This window comes from Melozone crissalis, unplaced genomic scaffold (assembly GCF_028551555.1).
Source record: "Melozone crissalis strain CALT ecotype California unplaced genomic scaffold, PUWL_Pcris_2 ptg000002l_1, whole genome shotgun sequence".
Lineage (NCBI taxonomy): Eukaryota > Metazoa > Chordata > Aves > Passeriformes > Passerellidae > Melozone > Melozone crissalis.
Genome location: NW_026535780.1, coordinates 12,394,570 through 12,414,236, shown reverse-complemented (window position 1 = coordinate 12,414,236; position 19,667 = coordinate 12,394,570). Strand labels below are relative to the sequence as shown.

General features: G+C 38.5%; 1 protein-coding gene across 1 annotated transcript in view; it reads right to left on the bottom strand.

The window, feature by feature from the left end:
- MRPL13 (mitochondrial ribosomal protein L13) overlaps positions 1-19,667 on the bottom strand; it is a 29,271-nt gene that overhangs the window by 761 nt on the left and 8,843 nt on the right. Inside the window, exons 5-6 of the mRNA XM_054295711.1 lie at positions 14,749-14,835; positions 14,308-14,429 (exon numbers count right to left, since the gene is read on the bottom strand). Coding sequence (XP_054151686.1) covers positions 14,308-14,429; positions 14,749-14,835 — 209 coding nt within the window. The remainder of the gene's footprint in view (positions 1-14,307; positions 14,430-14,748; positions 14,836-19,667) is intronic.

Here is a 19,667-nt window from a genome sequence, read left to right as displayed (position 1 = left end):
TCCATGGATAAGATGGCAAGTTTTACTTAGCAGCACAGTCCAACACAACACTACTAAAATAGTTAAAACCAATGATTTAAAAAAAACCCTAACTTGAATCTTAGAAGTTCTGTAATCCCCTTTGCTTGGATGACAGATGTGGAAAACATTCAGATAGAAGCAGACTATTGTTTGCAACCAATCCTCTGTGATCTCCTATTCAGGCACATTTCTCTCCCTGCCTGCCATTCATCCACAGGCTGCAGGAACCACATTCTGCCTGAAACTGCACAGCTCAGAGCAGCTTATGGCTTTCAGAATGCTGAGTTTGCAGACTGGATGCACATCTACATCCCTACCATGTTCTGCAGAGAAGCTGCACATCCTGGACTCTGCCCAGTCTGTCCCAAACCCCCAGTGCAGGTCAGGGTGCCTGAGGTGCCCAGGACACACCTGGTGTCACCCAGTGCAGGTCAGGGTGCCTGAGGTGCCCAGGACACACCTGGTGTCACTCAGTGCAGGTCAGGGTCTCTGAGGTGCCCAGGACACACCTGGTGTCACCCAGTGCAGGTCAGGGTCTCTGAGGTGCCCAGGACACACCTGGTGTCACCCAGTGCAGGTCAGGGTGCCTGAGGTGCCCAGGACACACCTGGTGTCACCCAGTGCAGGTCAGGGTGCCTGAGGTGCCCAGGACACACGTGGTGTTTGCCCAGCACGGAGCAGCCGCCCCTCACAGTCCCCATCCCACACAGAGCTGCAGCCTGCAGGAACACAATGCTCCTCTCCTCACTGCTCCTCTCATCTGAGAATCAAAGCAGCTTGGGGAACTCACAGGACTCAACAAGACAGGTATTAACAAAGGTTTTAGAGACATCTAGAGGAATACAGGGCGAGATTTGCCATGAAGTTGAATGAAAAATTCTGGTATACAGGATAACCTGCAAACCTCTACAGTCACCAAGTTGAATTTCCAAAGGTGGTACATTTTATCTGTAATTCATCTCAATAATGGAAATGAAAAGCAGACAGCAATGGAAGAAGACAGCTTACTTTAAAGACTGAGAGTTCAGATGGCTGCAGAGATGCTACATAGAAATCCAATACTTGTTTAGTCCTATGTTGCAGTTTCAGATTTTGCCAAGCAATAGCACTGCAAAGTGAAATCATCCACACAACTCTTGTATGAGCCCATAGGTTCTCACATGAAGCAAGTCTGCAATTCAGTTTGTGTTATTTCAAGAGTAGCATATAAAACTGTGTGAATTTTACAGAACAACTATAAAGAAGAGCTAGTGTTCATGCTGTGATGAATCACAAAGCTGCTCTGTTCCCCATTTAAACAGCATATTCTGTATTAATATTTGGACTTGTATCTTTTGTGCATGACAGAACTGCTGCAAGCACCTTATATGCTGTTTACATACTTGCTTAATGCTGAACTTGAATGTACTCAATGTTTGATGGTTGGTGTGTGCTGGGAAGTCAAATCACATTTCCTAGATTCCCAGACTTCAGTACTTGGAGATATTCATAGAATCAGAGAATGCTTTGGGTCAGAAGGGACCTTAAACATCCTCTGGCTCCAGCCTCTCTGCCATTCCACATTTTGTTACTCAGATCTCACTGCATGCCAGAATAGGTATTTCACTATATCAAACTGTTTGTAGAGTGGTAAGAGTGTGGGATGTTGAAAAATTCTCAGCAGTGACTTAGAAGTTTTATCACTACATCCATCCTGGACAGGTGGACAGTGCTGGAAGATTTCAGGCAACACAGCATGGCAAAGACATCCTTGTCTTGCAGCTTATAGTTATTACTCTGTCTTTAGAGAGACCAATCCATTCTCTTGTACGTTGCTCAAAGGATTTTGCATTTTTCTATGAGTGGCTCCCTCAAAAGTTTCATCTAGGGTTATGCTGGAGTGCTGCAGAACTACAGGTCTCACAGCACTTTGTTCTGGAGTGAAAATCTTTTTTCTTGCTTGCTTGTAATCTGCATTTCAACTTTAATGCTTATTGTCTTAAAATTTAAATGTATAAAAATGCATCAAACACTGGACTCTTAGTTTGCAGTCTTATGAAGTTAATGAAGCTTAAAGACAGGATTTTCCACACTGAAACACTTGTGTGAACAAATACAAAAGTTTTTAAAGCCTTTTCTATTGCCACAGTAGGCTTTTTATGCCCACTAGTACTTGGCTTTTGGACTGCTTTTGAAGAATTCTTGGCACCAGGAAAGCTAAGCCTTGGAAAACACTGCCTTTGGCAGGAGTGTTATAGGCATTTTGTCAGATGAAGAATATGAACCCACAAAAATGCTGTCTACTCAGAGAGAATTATGAACCACTTGTGAGCATCAATGGGTAACTGCTCATTGATAAGTGACACAAATCCATGTGAGAGTCTTCTTCTTTGATGGCAGTGCTTTTGCCTTTCCTCAGCAAAGGCCAGAGTTTATGCTCTTGAAACAAAGGAAATGCTATCTCCTAGAACAGACAGTTCAGAAATTCACCCAAAGGCAAGACTTCACATAGCTGCTTCTCCTCTGCTTTTTATTTTTAAAGTAACATTCTTGGGGAAAAAAAGCTTTGCTGTATAGTGACAGGAGACTCCAAGACAAAGGGAAATGGGGATATGTGGGAACCAATGTCTCTGCAATCTATGCTGAAACACAAATTATTATGGGTTCACTGAAAATATGCAATATTAGTCTGTGCAGCAGATGTCTGCCACCAAAATATGTAAAAAATATTTGTCTCACTAACATTCTTATACTCCACATAAAAAGTGTTAAGACAGTTCTGTGAGTTCTAGGCAAAATACTCAGCAAATTAAATCAGTAACCCATTTGTTACAGGAGGCCTCTCAGTGCTTCTCTCTTAACAAATAATTTACCACTGAGCAAGAGGCACTGAAGAGCTGGTCCTGAACTCTGATTACAGCTTTTAAATCTGTTAAAGCTGCCCAGGGAGATCATGGATGCTCTCTGAAGACACTCAAAACCCACCTGGATGCATTCCCTTGTAACCTGCTCTAGGGAACCTGCCTTGGCAGGGGGGTTGGACTGGATCATCGCCATAGGTTCCTGCCAAACCTCACAATTCTGTGATTCCATACATTTTCCCAATTTTTATCCATACTCACAGCTATCAGAAAAGAAATACGGCTGATGTAAAATGCTGACAATTCACAGCCACTGAAACTTACAGAACAGATGAACCAGCACCTTTGTCCAGCTCCTAGGATCAGCCTTTGTGATGGAAAACAAAAGGGTCTTAGTGGTCCCCACTGTAACTGGTACAGAATTCCCCAAACTCTGCAGAATTAATGTATTTCATATAAATGTTGTCTTTTGATAATGATGCCAGCCCTACACTCTGCAGTGTTGGAAAAAACCAATGGACTGTGAGAGTTTTCTCATTTAGAGGAAAACAGTAACTTCTTTGCTCTGTAATCCACCTCATGAAATAAGACTGAGGTCAAATTAAACCCTAGAACATGAAGAAGTTCTGCCTTTCTTTATGGACTTTAAAGATGACTTGAAGAGGCTTGTGTCCCTGGGCAAAAACTTGCCATTGTAAATTCTCTCTTCAGTGTCTCTGCAGATTTTGGAGTTACAGTTATGTTTTGAAAAGCACTGCAGAGTGTAGTGCTGGCATCTGTGTCATTAATTAATACTGAAATTTGGTGAACACACATGTGATTCCCAGCAACTCCAACCAACTCCAGCACACATACACCCCTTTGTGCAGCTGCATAAAAAAGGTTGTCTTTAACCTAGGTCAGCTCTCTGATTCTCCATTCTGTTGCCACACAAGCAGAATGGAGAGGCAGGAAAATTGATGGATGATTCTTAAAACTGAGCCCTATTGCCAGAAAAAATGCTCACTAAGCTATGACCTCAGCCTCTGAACATCTCAGATGGCAAACAGAAACTATCAGCACAAAAAGACCTACTTGCATATCTGCAACTATGATGGGACCCCCCACTTTACAGCACATTCAATATTCTTTTTCAGTGTGAGGTGAAATATCCTCTTTCAGGGGTATTTTTCCTGTGAGGAAGGACAGGACAGAGACCCTCTGCAATAGTTAAACGTGTTCAACTCTCAACTCCTGGAGTGAATATTTATTTCAATCAATTCTGAATAGACTTGCTGCACAGCTCCATCTTTATTAAATTCTTGTCAGCACATTCCAGCAATGATGTTTCCCTTTGCCTAGCAATGCTTTGTGGAGGTAAAACAGCCTCAGAAAAAATAAAATAAAGGGGGTGTGTGTTACTCTATGAAGGCCAAATCTAAGTAATCACTAGTCCGTGTTACAGTGCAACTAACCTGATTTCAAAAATATACAGGACAACTTCACCATCTTATTTCTAGGCAAACAAGCTAAAACCTTGTATCATCTTACAGCAGACAGGTTAGCATTACTAACCTCAAAGAAATAATAAAGGTAAGGCTGTTGAGTTATATATGACACTGTCTATTCTATACATACAGCAGTTATTTTACAATGCAGACAATATTTAAAAAATAAATCTCTTCACTTTTAATTACTCAGAATACCTCTTCAAAACTATGTATTTTAATCCAAATGACTTTGTTTCTTAGAATTTCTAAATGCACTGGGATTAGGTAAAACAATGCAATTTGTAGTCAACATTGCCCTTCCTTCTTCCAAAAGAAGTGTCACACCTCCCTAGATTCTTCTATTGCATGCTGCTAATAAACAGCATTGATAACATGACCTTATCTTCTTTCAAGCTCAAAAACCCTGGATAGCCATCTCTCCACAAACAATCCCTACTCACAGAGCTTTGCTGTTACATTGCATTGTCTGACACTTTTCAAATCAAGTTTTATGAAGTCAAATCTCATGGAATTTTTGCAGTCATTTGTGTGCTTGCAAGCCTGTGTTAATGACTGCTAATGGTTTCAAACCTGGCTCTGCTGAGGAGTCAGACAGTGCTGCACAGTAAGTGACCTGTCAATACCTGCTCTTGACTCAGCAATGCACACCTGGTGTGGAAGTCTCAAACGGCAATTTTCTCTTCACCTGCGGGCAATCATTGGAGCACATGACCCAGAGTTCCCTGGAATTTCTGCACTCTCAGCAGCAGTAATAAGGAGTGTTCAGAAAGCATTTTGCATCAGCACTGCAAAAGGTTGGTGCCTTGAGGCTAACTAATGCCACAGGTTAACACAGTGACTGAGATGAGAGACATAGTACAAGAGTAAAATTTGAAGAGTATATGCTTGGAATTCTGTTAAGATTTTAGTGCTTCCATGAATGAGAGAAAGCACACCAGATGCATGAAAACCCCCTTAAAATGAATAACCATCATGTAGGAAAGGCACATCCATCTCTTCTACTCACAGTCTGTACAACAGTTTGTATGACCTGAAAAATTTAATGTCTGGTAGGATTCCCATTTGCATAGGTTATTTATCAAAAACAAAACCAAAAAAGTATTGGTCTTAACTCAGAGTTATCAATATGTCTTATGAGTAACTCACCCCAGAGGGTTTTAGGTCTGTGGCTGCTATGTTAGCTTTTTATCCAGCAGCCTTTTTTCCCCCTTTTCCCCACCCTGTTTCCTGAACAATGTAGTGCTCCCCAAAAAGCTGAAGGAGACTTCAGCATGACTGTGTAGTTTTACAGTTCTCCCTAACTTTCTTATACAAGTTTCAAGAATTTTAAGAAACAACAAGGATAAAATCTCTCCAAACTTGGCTGAAAAATTAGAACAAAGAAATAACTGGTATTAAAGCACTTCTAACCTACCCTAATTTTTAAAGTATTTAACAAATATCCACTAGCTCATAAAGGTCTCATTTAGGGAAGTTTATAAACAACACTGTTTTGAATGGATGACAGATTGGGGAAGACCAATTAGTGAAAAGATTTTGTAGGCTGATCATGCCACTTGGTTACTAGCCCTCAGTCACTCTGATCCCATTATTCTGTGCTGGCAGGCACACTCAATCTGCATTACTGTGATGCTCTTCTCCATAATTCTGGAAATTACCATCACAGGAATGTGGAATTATTGCTAACTGATGACAGAAGTCTGCTTACACAGAATAGTTCTATGGCTCATCTTTCATATCAGCTTGTTAAGGGCAATAGGTGGCTTTTAGCCTTTTCTGAAAACAAAAGGTTCCAAATAATTTGGTTTTGTTTAAAATTAGCACACAATACACACAACATGAAATCTGTTGTCTATCTGGCACATATTTTAAAGTTATTTTATTAATAAACTATAAAATTTTGAGTATTTAAGGTTTTTTTAATAGAAAAACTTCAACACACAGACAAAATTTACTGTAAATTCTGAAACAAGAGGAATGTATGTATTTTTCAGGAACACTGCAAGTTGTGCCAAAGTCAATGCTATTAGGTAAGGGGACTATAGCTAAAGGGGATTTCTGGACACATTTCATCTTTTTCACTAACCACACTAGTAAATCAAAACTCAACGATCAGACATTGCTATCATTCCCTGGAAAACCACATTATGTGGTTATACTTAAACACCAACAGTTTGGTGCTGGGGGGGGCGGGGGGGAGAAGAATCAAGAATCATTCTTCTTACTCAAGGTGTATCTATTATCCCATGCTAGCTCTGTGCCTCTGGTAAAATAATCAGTGAAATAGCTAATGATATTTCAACTATCACTAAATTTCCAATTCACACTGTGGCCTATTATCAACCCTCAATTCCTCTGCTTGGAGCACAAGAACTGTTTCCATGTTAGTGTTGTTCTCATGCAGACTGCTGTCCTGCCTAAAAAGCACTTCTACAAGTATAACTTATTTTGCTTGGAGAACAAACCACAGTAACAGAAACTGTATTTTGTAACAAGAGTAAGAGAAGGTGATACTGCTATGACAGTTAAAGTGCAGCTATAGTGACTTATCCTTTTATGCAGAAACAAAACTTAAGATGTATATTTTGTGGTTTTCAGCTGCAACTTGTTTGCTTTTTTCTGCATAAAAGTAGCACTTGTTGCAATTTTTAAAAACAGTCCTTAAATCAAGTTATCTAATATGCATTTAGGTACTTTGAGTAAAATGAAGAATGGCTTATTAAAATTTAAAATAAAGTAGTTGCAACCTCAGTTAGGAAAAATTGATCTAAGCTTCTTTAAACTTACTGTAATTCCCTGAATTTGGCTTTGCTTATATGAATTCTGTCTGGAAAAATATTTAAGATAAATCAATGGAATATACTTGTAAGCTTCATCTTGTTAAGCTTTTGAAAACAGAAGGTTACTTTTTAAATTATATATTCTGCTAAAAAGTATAGGACTGTATACAGACCAGCACTGTACACTTGGCTTTGGACAAAGAATTACGTTATTCTTCAAATAAACAGACAAGTGGGTGAAGGAATAGTGAAATATTTTCCAGACTTACTGTCAGCCACAGAAGTGTAAAAAGGAAATCTAGACATTTATAAAAGCGATTAAAAATTAATCTAACTCTAATTTCAACTGGGCAAGCAGTTCAACAGTATCATATACAACCATTCTCCTACTCCTTGTCAAATTGCCATTAATTTAGTTTCTATTCTCACATATGAGATAAACAGGTTTTAAGGGAAGGGGAAAGTAGCTTTGGAACTTTATTTCTGGGAGCCTCTTCAGAAAGTACAAGTAAAAGGGCTCAGTTACCCATTTATTATTCTCTTACCTTCAACTCTTGTTTTAGAAACAACCTAAGCTGCCCCCAGGTAAAGGATATGAGAATCAGGAGCACCGATCTCTTTTAGGCATGCCAGAGAAAAGCCAGTAATTGAATTCAATAGGCTAAACAATCTGAACATGGATGTGTGGGATTCTTAAGATGACTGAGTTACTGACCCTTCTTGATTAGTGTCCAGGTGCTGCCTGCAGCTAAAACCTAATGAAGAGGAGAGCAATTTTCTTCTTAAGAACCTGTGTGGCTTTTTGCACAGGAATTTAGATCCAGTTCTGGTAGTCTGAAATGTATGACTTGCTTGCCTCCAAATCTCCTCTTAAATGAACACAAATCTGCTACACAAAATTCTGAGCCATTTTATACCCTCACTAATAAAAAAACCCCACAAGTTACCAGTGATAGTTACTAGATTTGATTGGGGATTAATGATCTCCAGTTAGTTCATGTAATTTCTACCAAGAGGCAAAAAGGCCACAGGAAATGAACTGCCAGAGGGACTCCTCAAAGAGTACATTGGAACAGAGCTGGGCTGGATTGGCAGGACAGCTTTTTCCTAGTTTATAGTTTGTTTTTTAGGAAAAAGTAAGACTGGCTGCAGTCTTTTACAGAAGTTTGTGTTGGCCAAGTCTTCTCTCAACACTGCTACATGCTAGGCCTGCTTTGTGAGAGAAGATGAGCACTCAAGTTGGAGGGGCAATACTTAGCCCAAGATAAAAACCAAATATTAGCTAGTGAGGCATAATATAAAATACAATACAAATCCTAAGAAGCTGCAGACACACTCTACAGCTGAACAGGAACTAAGAAAATGACTGGAGAAATTTAATTTGGTACCAAATTTTTAAAGGCTAATAAATAAACTTGAGATGGTTCTTAGAAAAATGGCTCAAGACCTCACCATCTTTAGAGATGGCTTTATAGCTTTCCCTCTGCTCTTCTCAAGGTAACTAGAGTGATCACTCTTTTCCTTTATTTTACCTCATACTTCACTGTAGGGAGAAAAAAATATTATAAACTTAGTAAAAACTGCAAGTTATAATTTGTAACGCAGAAAATCACTGGAAATACTCCCAAGGTAATTTCTCTATGCAATACCATGTGGAGTGCCTTTTGGTGTCTGCTCCTCATGAAGTCATCTGAAGAAACTAACAGACAAAAATCCTAATAAAACCTGTTAGCATCTTGCACATATAAAAGTACTGTTTAGAACATCCTTTCAGGCACATAATCAGGATATCTCTGGCTTCTTCTTCTGCTCAATTACTACATTCCAGAAATAATCTGTGTAACTAAAACCAGAAACTTGCACTAGAAATTGTAGAATAGTGCAAGATAAGTACTGTTGCAGTTCTTCTAAGAAAACAGAAAAGGAAGTGGTGGCTGAAAGGATCTTTTAACCCAAAAGCTTTTCTGTTTACCACTGCCCACAAATTTGTCTGCTGGGAACATCACAGGTGACTTCTGGTTGCTTGAGTCTGGCAAGGCAAAACTGGGGAGGAACTGGAGTGACAGAATATGTAAGAGGATTATCAGAGCCATCTGCAGTTCACAGGCATCCAATATGCTTGTGTTTCACCACCTACAAACTTCTGTCTGAGAACACTGTGATTTTCTGCTTTCAAAGCCACAGAGTGTTGCTGACGAACTTCCAGGAATCTGTGTGCCATGGCATGGAGATGACAAGCAGTGTCAGTACTGGGACCCTGCCTAAGCCATGCTGCTTGGCTGGAATAAAACCATGGCTTCAGACCAGGCTCTGCAGCTCCCTGCCTCAAAGCAGGATGTACAGATGGGGACAGAAATCAGGAAAGTTACTCAGAAATATAAACATTAAGAAGGTGTTTGGTTCTCAAAAAGCAAATTGCAGAGTTTACAATATATCAAGTTTTGAAAACTTCAAAAGTGTGGAAGAACTTGTTCCCCCAAGGCCAAGCAAGCAGCTGCCTGGCCCGCGGGGAGCTCCTAGGAGGGCTGGCAGTGGACCAGGCCCTCAGTCTGCACACCAGCACCAGCCCAAGCACACTCTATGCAATCAGACAGCTCTGCTTTCTTAAGGGAAACTCCCAGGAATGCATCCATCTCACTGGAATAACACAGGGCTGCTGTTTCTGGTAACATTCTTATTTAAATACTTCTTGAAGTACAATTTCCTGCCTTTAAAATTGTCTCAAAACACATATATACCCGGACAGTTAAACAACTTTCAAATGGTATATAGCAGGAAAATGTGCCCATGAATCTGATGTATCCTTGCTTTCAAGGAACAGAATTGTTTGCTTAGTCATATGTACTTGGAGAATTCTGTGATGATTTCTGTTTAAAACTTATTTAAAAGACATACAGTCTGAAATTTCAAACACACTTGAAATAAAAGTTTCATTCACAGCACAAGATCAAAATCTGTCAAACGAGCTAGTTTTTGATCCTTTTCACCTTGAAATATGTCTGGAACAGAAATAATTTACTTTCCTGTATCTACACGGTTTTCCATCCCACTTCCGACCTCTCCACAGAGGATCTAAGTCAGAACCTCTGCACAAGTTGGAAAGTCAGTTGGCTCCAATTAGGAATAAAAGGAAAGAATGCTCGAGGAAAGCTTCTCTGACCAGGAATATCCTGACTTTTAATTCTCCCCTTTCATGGAGCAGGATCCCTCTTGATGTCCTGTCGTGGTGGAAGAGTAGGTGATGGGAATGCTTACCACTGAAAACCAAACAATTTGCTGGGTTTCTACACCTGTGATTTCCTTAAAACTACTTCTCTATTTTAGTGTCCCACTTGCACACTGTGTCTTTCTCTGTGGTGGGTCAGTCTCCAACTACCAGCAAAACAGCCTTTAAAGAACTCTCTATAGCAAGACATTTTAACACAAAATATAGCCTAAATGTCCAATAACATTAGCAGCACTGAGCACATTCTTCACATTCCAAATGAAAATTTACATTATTATTTCCAATTAAAAAGAAAAAGGGTATTTTCCTCCTGATATCAGTAAATTCTCATATAAATTCAGCTATTTGCATTAATTCCGTATTATCTATCTTATGTCTGGTTTATATACAGTAAGGTACATTTCTTGAGTATAAGTTTTAATGTAAAACCTCAAAGATTAAGTTCTACTCATAATTGTGTTTATCTGTATTTTTAGACTTACAATCTGTATTTATAGACTTATATACCTTTAATTAAGCTCTGCTTTTCATTTGATCTTTTCCCTTAAAGCATACAGGTATCTTAAAGGGTTAATATCAACTATTTTTTTTCTGTAGAAAGAAGCTGAACCATTAACACTGCCTCCCTCTCACTCTTCCCTTTTCTAATCACTCTCAGATATATTTCATTTCATTTTGAGCATCTTCTCTTTGGTAATTAGGTTGGTCACCAGGCTCAAAACTTCATGGAAGATAAATAATAATTAAAACCAAAAGTCACATAAGGCAGGAAGAATTACTAAAACCATCTGAAGAAGAAAATAAAAAGAGGAGTTTAAAGCTTTTCTGTGTCTTTCATTTTCTGCTTCATTGTAAGGACTGTTCATACTGCATGGAAGCTATCTATAGGTTCTCCAGAACCTCACAGATCCAAGTCCATAATAAGACTTTTTACATCACAAATGCAGAATGAAGGGGACAGGAACAAGCTACTCATTTTAGCAATGTGTGTTCTCACCTTGATTTCTGAGATCCTAGTACAGAGTAACAAACAACAGCCCAAGGAAAATCCAAACAGGACTAATAATATTAGCAACCTAAGCACTGGGTCTTTTAAACATAGTTTATTAAAATATTAATCTATTTTACCATGTTTACTTTCCCCAAATATAAAGAACCTCAGAATAATTTGCATCTGAAAGGACTCCACTCAAAGAGGAACTAACTTCAACATTACATCAGCTTGCTCAGGAACTGTGCAGTGAGTTCTGAGCATCCCCAGGGCTGGAGATTCCACAACCTCCCTGGGCAGCCCGGCAGGTGACAAGAATGAAATGACAAGGAACCCAAACAGAAAGTCAGTTTGGTGTTCTGAGATGCAAACATATCTCTGCAATATTTGGATTTCCACAAAACAACTCATGTTCCCTTTATGTTTTCTCTTCTGAAGTAATTTTCATGTCACATAGTTGTTTTCTCAGTACATCTCAAATTATCAAATTTATGTAACAATATTTCAACCGAACTTCTCTTTGGTTTTTTGAACAAAGCTGTACATTTTCTGACTTTTTTTTTAAAAGCATATTTGTGCTATATGCTTCTAAAAAGAAGACTATGTAAATACTTATATTTTTGTTCCTTCTCCAGTTTTTCACAGGAATACTGTAAAAATGCCAACACTACTTCTTCCATGGCTTCACACACTGAAAAAACTCAGAACAGAGATTCTATTACCTCTGCATATTCATTCACCCTTTCTTTTAATGTGTTTGGTGCAAAGCTGTCTATTCTCAGACACTCCAGCTGGCATTTTAATCAGAACAGTGTGGGCACATGGCTATGGTTCATTTTAAGTCCCCTTTTACAGACCTCTTAATATAAAATATAAAGATATGTCACTTTATATATATAAAATATAAAGATATTTACATTATTTTAAATATATATAAAAATATAAAGATATTTCACATCGGAAAATAATTTTATCAAATTCCCTCAATTCTTCATCTTTTATTTGCCAACTAACCCCTCCTCCCCTCCCTGGCCCTGACATCTGAATGCCAGAGAATCAAAATACACTTTCTCAATCAGACAGGAAAAACATTACTATTTTTCCCATTACTTCATATTGGAAACTCTTCCCAAGATCAAAACTGGTAAAAAATTGAGCTGAAGATTAAATTAAAATTTATCTGACACCAACAATGGCCTGGTTGCAGGCCAGGACAAGAAGCCAAAATTACACCAGTGATGAGCCCTGCAGTTAGCAGAGAGATGGAAGATAACCATCTTCATTCTTCTCCCTCTGTGAGATCTTACCAGCTCCTGGGAGCATAAAAGCAGGTGGGACAAAAGTCTGACACAGCAAGGGTTAGGTGTGTCTCCAAGCCTTTAAATGTGGCTCCAGATGGAGTAGTTGGTTGAAGGGAAACTTCTGCCCCAGTCTCTACACTCAGAGCATTAAAATTCTCCCAAACTCCCATTTGTTTTTCCCTACCCCACCCAGAACCCACCCCCTCCACTTCTCTTTAACATTCTCTCACTCATTTTACCCCCAGTATTCTGTTCCTCTCAGGCCCACCTATCCCCTGGTTTTTCTCACCACCACTTGAGCTCCCTAGCTCTCCCACAGGAGAAGCACTGAGCTGAAAGCCTCCAAATCTGCTACAGATTTCCAAGGCAGTTGCACTCCCCAGCCCCCATAATTGGCAAGGAGTAAGATTGTATATACAGAGTGCAGTTACCAGCAATCAATACAGATGAGACTGCAGAGGAGAGAAAGATACAAAAAAGAGGATGCTTATTTTCTCTGTGCTTTGGATTCCTCCAGAGGGAATGTTCCAAGAAATTATGGGAGGGGAATTCTAACTGCAGCAGCGTTCTTACCTGCAGATTTTCCCCAAAGTTAATACACTGACATGAAGATATTGCAAAACTTAGTTTAACAGCAATGACTAAATTAGATGGCATCAAGTTTATCTGTCCTCTGCTACACACACCTGCAAATCAACACAGTTAAAGTGGCCCAGTCCTAAGAAGATGAACTATGGTAGTGTGTGGGGACAAAGAAATGCATTTTAAAAGCTATGTCAGCACAACTCTATTTCCTTTGACAATATGTCTGTATTGTTTCCCGTTTCCCAATTAGTGTGCTAAAACTAAGCCAGCTCATCATTCAAGTTAAATTATTGTGGAGAACCTATATCAGCTTTAATACTAAAGACAGTTACAGAAGACTACAGCACACCATATGAAAGGGACAAGCTTATCAGCTTTACTGTAATGTACTGCAGAATTCTGGTCAATGGTGCAGAATCTAAACTTCTTTAGTTTAGATTCAGCCTAATCCACAGAAATCTCATAGAAACCAGAGGTCTCAGGAATTTCAGCTCCATTCAGTATTGAGAATAAAAGCAAATATACCAAGTTTTATCACTGACATAGGTTAGAAGAAGTCAAAACTGATCTCCCCGTTTCAGCTCAGAAGAGGGTGTAATTGCTGGGTTCTGTTCCCTTTAACAGACACTGTAACACAGAGGTGCTTCCATTACACAGAATGGATGTACAGACATATTTTAGTATTATCTAAGGTGAGGAGCCTAAGTACAAGTGATTTTTAATAAGCTTTTGAAAGTTTACAGACCTGAGTGGCATTTCCTTTGGCTATGGCTAACAGTTATGCATTATAGAGCACATCCAACTCAAACCAGGTAAGGAAGGTTTTTACTTTATTCATTTTGATGAAGCAGGGAGTTGAAAACATAACATTTTAAGTAAAACTTTTCTTATAAAAAAAAACCAAACCAGAAATAGAAAATTTTAGCAACCATTGTTCTTTGCTTTAATGACCTCATCTCTCAAAAAAAAATTACCTAAAGAGAAGAATGACTACTTTTTCTTACTAATAATGTGGGAGCCTACATTATACATATTCAGTCAATGTGTCCTCTTAAAAAATCTAAGATACTTACGGAGTCCAAACCTTCGGAAAGGCAGCAATTTCTTCTGGTGTATATTCATCCAACCTCTTGGGGACTGCACGTGGCTGAGGAATCTCTTGTAGAAGGTTCTTCTCTATATCTTCTGGAATAACCTGAGACAGGTGAGAACAGTCTTAACTACATGACTGTTTAACAAACAACACCCCTGCCTACAAAGCCAGATTAAGATTTGTCAATAGTACTTAGCATTCTTCATGCTAAGTGCTTGACCTAAATACACCAATCTCATACATCTTGAATCTCTGTGAAATAAAATGGAAAACACCCCAACTACATAGAAATATATATGTATATAAAAGAAGTGGGATTTTTCTTCTAATTTACTTGCTTATGACATGGGTGCTAGTGCTAACACTCCCTCTTCACCTCTATATAACACAAGGATGAAAATGTAACTGCATGGCTACTCACATCTTCGGGGAACAGGTGTAGCCTCTGCATCAGAGTTCTTCTCTGAAGGTTTTTTGGAAGCATTCTATAAACAGCCAGTTTAACAATCTGAGGAAAGGTAACATAGTAACAAATAATCAGGGAGGTTACCCATAACATGAAATAGGTTAATAGTGTTTCCATCTGTCCACACTGTTCATCACTGAAGCTCTTAGTCATCCTTCAGCCTGAGGAATTCTGGCACCACATTCAGAAGGAGCTCTAGACTTAAATTTTAAAAAAAGAAATACTTACTCCTCGTCATATATACACTTATTTTAAGACCCATGTAGAAAATTTCAGTTTAGAAAGTTAAGAGCTATATTTAGCATTTTTTGTGGATGACTGTGCATGATCTTCAAAGAATTGAAAAGCTTGTGGTAACTCTGTATTTTATTTCACATTTACATATACACATTGTTTTGGAAAAAAAAAGTGCTTAAGCAAATTTCCCAAGTGCTCCCAGCAACTAGTTTAACAGTGTAATTTGATGTGTTTAAAACACTTTTATAATTAATGCTTTGTACCTTCAGCAAAGCTGACATACCAAAACACTGCATTACAAACTTACTATTTATATTTATAACCCTTGCTATTAGTTCCAGATGAATAATCTCACTTCTAAACATCAGGAACGAATAGAATTTGTACATCTACTCTAGATGATGCTCATTGTAAAGTAAACAAATTTCAACAGGATTTTCTCTTGGACTCTAGCAAAGATGCCTTTTATTTAAATACAAACCACATTGTTATGGACTTCATCCAGAAGGGGAACATTTGTAAATGTAAAATAATTTTACATTTACAACACAACTGCAGGAGAGAGAAAAGGTTTCATGAAGGACAGCAAAGCACTTAGAACTAGACCTACGTGCAATTTTTTAAGTAAAATGTTTGCTCCAGGACACCTGGATACAAACTAGCTCCAAATCAAAAAGTACCCAGGCACGCTTAGGGCAGCACCAAGCTCAAGCCAATAAACCACACTGAAATGCAGGGCACTAAGCACAAAATTTGCAGGCACCTGGATATTTTCCAAAGTGTATTGAGCAAAATAACTTATTTTTATAAAATTAACTAAAGGGTTCAATTGAAATTTTAGAGACAATCACCAAGTTCTCACGTGGAACTTAAGACTTTCAGGTGTTATGCACCAGTACCATAAATTTGCGGACAAATGCAATGAATCAAGATGACAGAAGAAATACAGCAGGTCATGCAGATTAATATACAGTTTTGATACCTTCTCTAATAAAAATTAATAAGCATGTATTAAAAATCAAAGATGAAAACTAATGCTTTTTAGAGATAAAAGTTATTCATGCTTGTAGAACAAACTATAGTTTATTTTGGTCAGTATACTATGTGTTCTGTGACTACAGGTCTTGGTAAAAGGTCTGTCCCACCTTTTCTGTAAGCCCCCTTTACATACTTGGAAGGCCCACAATAAGCTCTCCCCAGAGTCCTTTCCTCCCTAGGTTGAACAACTCCAACTTTTTCAATCTCTCCTCCTAGGAGGGGTGTTCCATCCCTCCCATCATTTCTGTGGCCCTCCTCTGGAGCTGCTCCAACACATCCCTGCCCTTCCTGTGCTGGGGGCCCCAGAGCTGGACAGGGTGCTCCAGGTGGGGCCTCAGCAGAGTGGAGTACAGGGGCAGAATCACCTCCCCCACCCTGCTGGCCACGCTGCTTTGAAAGCAGCCCAGGATTCTGATTTACTGCAAGGTCATTAGTCCAGCCACAGAGCAGAAGGCTAAACAGGGAGCCAGGACGCAGAAGGTAGTGCTGGAAAAATTCCTTCATCTTAACTTTTGCCTCAAAGACTCTTCTACAAGCCAAAATAAATCCAAACCCAGCTACTGGAAAGACCAAGCTTACATCCAAGTTCTTGCCCAAAATTCTGCCTACAGCCACAACTCCACTTTCACTGCTGTGGTGTCAAGTCAAAAAAATCAGTAAAGCACAGGCTTAAGTGAAGCTCTACAGATTGCTTTTGCACCTTGAGTAAGGCTGTGTCACAGAAAAGGCAGATCCAACCAGCAATATCTGCAAGGTGTTAAGTAAGGGCTCTTCTGTTACCTGAACATGCTCAAGTTTTACTAAAAGTAAACCAACCCTAAATAAAAATGTATGGAACTGCAAATCTGCTACTGAACTCACACAAAACCCAAACCCAGATTCCATGCTCCTGAAAACACACATCAGAACATGTTGTTTCTTTCAGGAATTAACAATAAAAATCCTTTTTTTACCTGCTTGTAGTACACTTCTAATAAAAGAAAAACCTTACAGCTTTCTATGTCATTATGCTTACTTTGAGCTATTAAAATAGCAAGAGTTTAATTTTACATGAAAGTTAAAAAAAGCTAGTGATTTCTGTGGAATCTCAGACTGGCAGAGAGCTCTACCCACACACAGGTCTCACTGCAACCTTGATCTCCTTTTGAAATTGATTAGCACAGCTTAACAGTTTATTCAGTTATTCATGGACTCTCACCGCCTCCTCCCCCACTACTTTATCTTTAGTACTGGCAATGTCTAAAATTCCATATCCTCATAAATACTCCTAAAGACTATGAAACTTTCTCCAACAGGTAAAGACATCCACCATCAGAAGCACACAGTCTCCCCAGTGTTAGTATTTGGGGATTTTTACACTACAGGGATGCTGTTTGCCCTGGTTTTTTTTGAATTACAAAGTTCCCACTGGCTCTAATTGCAATTGTCATCTTGAATATTGCAATACCTTTTTTTCAGTTTGGCTAATTTATACACTTACAGCATAAACATGGTCTTAGTAACACAGTTATATGACATTATTCTTTTAGTTTCCAATTTAAAGGGCTAATTAGAAGGAAATGAATCAGAAGGCAGCTGTATTAAAACCATTGCACTTTCAGTTCCTTACAACTATTAATACATTTTATGAGTACAAATAAATTAAAATGCATTTATTTGAAACACTGTGAATCCTAAACATTATAATTTTTGTGACAAACTTTGGCTTATGTGCTACTAGTACACTATGTCTGGTGGAGACAAGTTCTGAGAAAGATTCTTTGCCAGATAAAACATACTGTAAAGATGGAAATCAACAGAGCAATACCACTCCTAGTACTGAGAAGCACAAAATAATTGGCTGAATTTCCAGAAGAAAGTCTACCCTAACAGCTGAATTAAGTCCAATAATCAACAGGAAGCAACTCTAGAACATGGGAAGGACAAAGTGCTCCAGAGAAAACAAAGTGATTAATTACAGGGCATACCAAAATAACCCTAGAAGAATTTCAAGAGATACAGCAGTTACTTGGAGGTACAGTTTGGCACATCTTCCTTCTACCAGTCCATGGTTTTCAGTTCTGTATACAATATTGTTTTCACCCACACATTATAAAATACAACACAAAGAACTTTCTACCTCTGACAGTTGTACAAGTAGTACAACTTGTACAAGCAAGAGTGAATTTACTCAATACTGCCATAAAAATCATTTGGTCACAGACAAATTAAACTTCATGCACATGGATGTCATTTGGCTTTCCACTGCTGCTTCCACTTAACAAAAATTTGGAAGATTAATGTTTTCTTTAAATTATTAACTTGACTCAAAAATAAGGAATGGATTAAGACTTTTTAATACAAGCATTTATTTTTGTGTACTATGAAGAGAATGACCAAGTCAGTTCCAAGACTTACTCAGATCAGCTAGAAGTTTCAAGATAGCATGTTCTCCTCCCCATGCAAAATTAACTTGTGTGCCTACTAATCCAGTCTTCGAAGTTTTGTTCTACTTAATTAAAACACATTACTCCTTTCTAATAGAAGAAAATGCTACTACTTCTAGTGTTTCAGTAACTGACTTCTAGCATGTACATATTATTCTATCAACTATCCCTTACTAATGGAAAGAAAATAAGTTCTCAAATCGCAACAGCAAGATTTAACTGTGCTTTCTGTCTGAGCTTTTCTTCAAAAGCCCATTATTAGGCAGATATAATGGCAAGTCTTTACATGCAAGCAGTTGCTAAAGGGCATTCAAAAGGAGAATTAGAACATTTTAAACCCCTTCACATCAGTGCCAGCAGCTGAACAAACCAAAACCTGGACACCCCTGGAGGCTCCCTCCCAGCACATTTCCACTGAGCCACCCTGCTTCACTTAATAATCTTCCCTAGCAGGTAACATTCACTCTGAAAAATTATTGCCCATTATTTCTCTGTCACAGGCAATACAGCCTCTGAATACTGCAAAGGTCAATCCTCTCACTGAGCATTTGGTCTTAACCAAATGCAATTTCTTCTTTTTCTTTTCAAGTTTCAAGGGGTCAAGTTTCTGATGCAGCCAAAAAAAAAAAAAACTTAAGCTGAGTTTTGCCTACCTTTCAAATCACAAGTCAGAGAAAAACTGATTGAAAACTCTGTCCTCACATGATTACTATCTACTTCTGCAGATTAGATCTAACAGCATTATTTTGCAGGCATTTAAATGAAAAGTCTTAAGATTTTTCCAGGATTTTTTTCAAGTAATCTTTGCTCCCTCTCAAATCCGAGATTTAAAACTACATCTTGTAGTCTTTCTGTATCAAGTACCTAGAAGTCTAATTTTGAAAGTGCTGATCTCATATCAATCAGCAGTTTTGCAGCTAAATAAAACTTCTTCAAGATGTTTTTTAAAAGACAAGAAAATCCCAGAGCTCTATGCATTCCAAACAACTACACCTCAAATCCCAAGGCTTACCCGTTTCCTTTATTTTCAAAAGATTGTCCTGGCAAAGAAAACACCCCAAATCCTTCAATCAGTTTTTTTTTTTGCAACCTCCAACGGAAACTAATGCTGCCTGCCTACTTATATCCTAAGAGGTTATTGCTGCCATACAGAATACCAACATTATATTAACC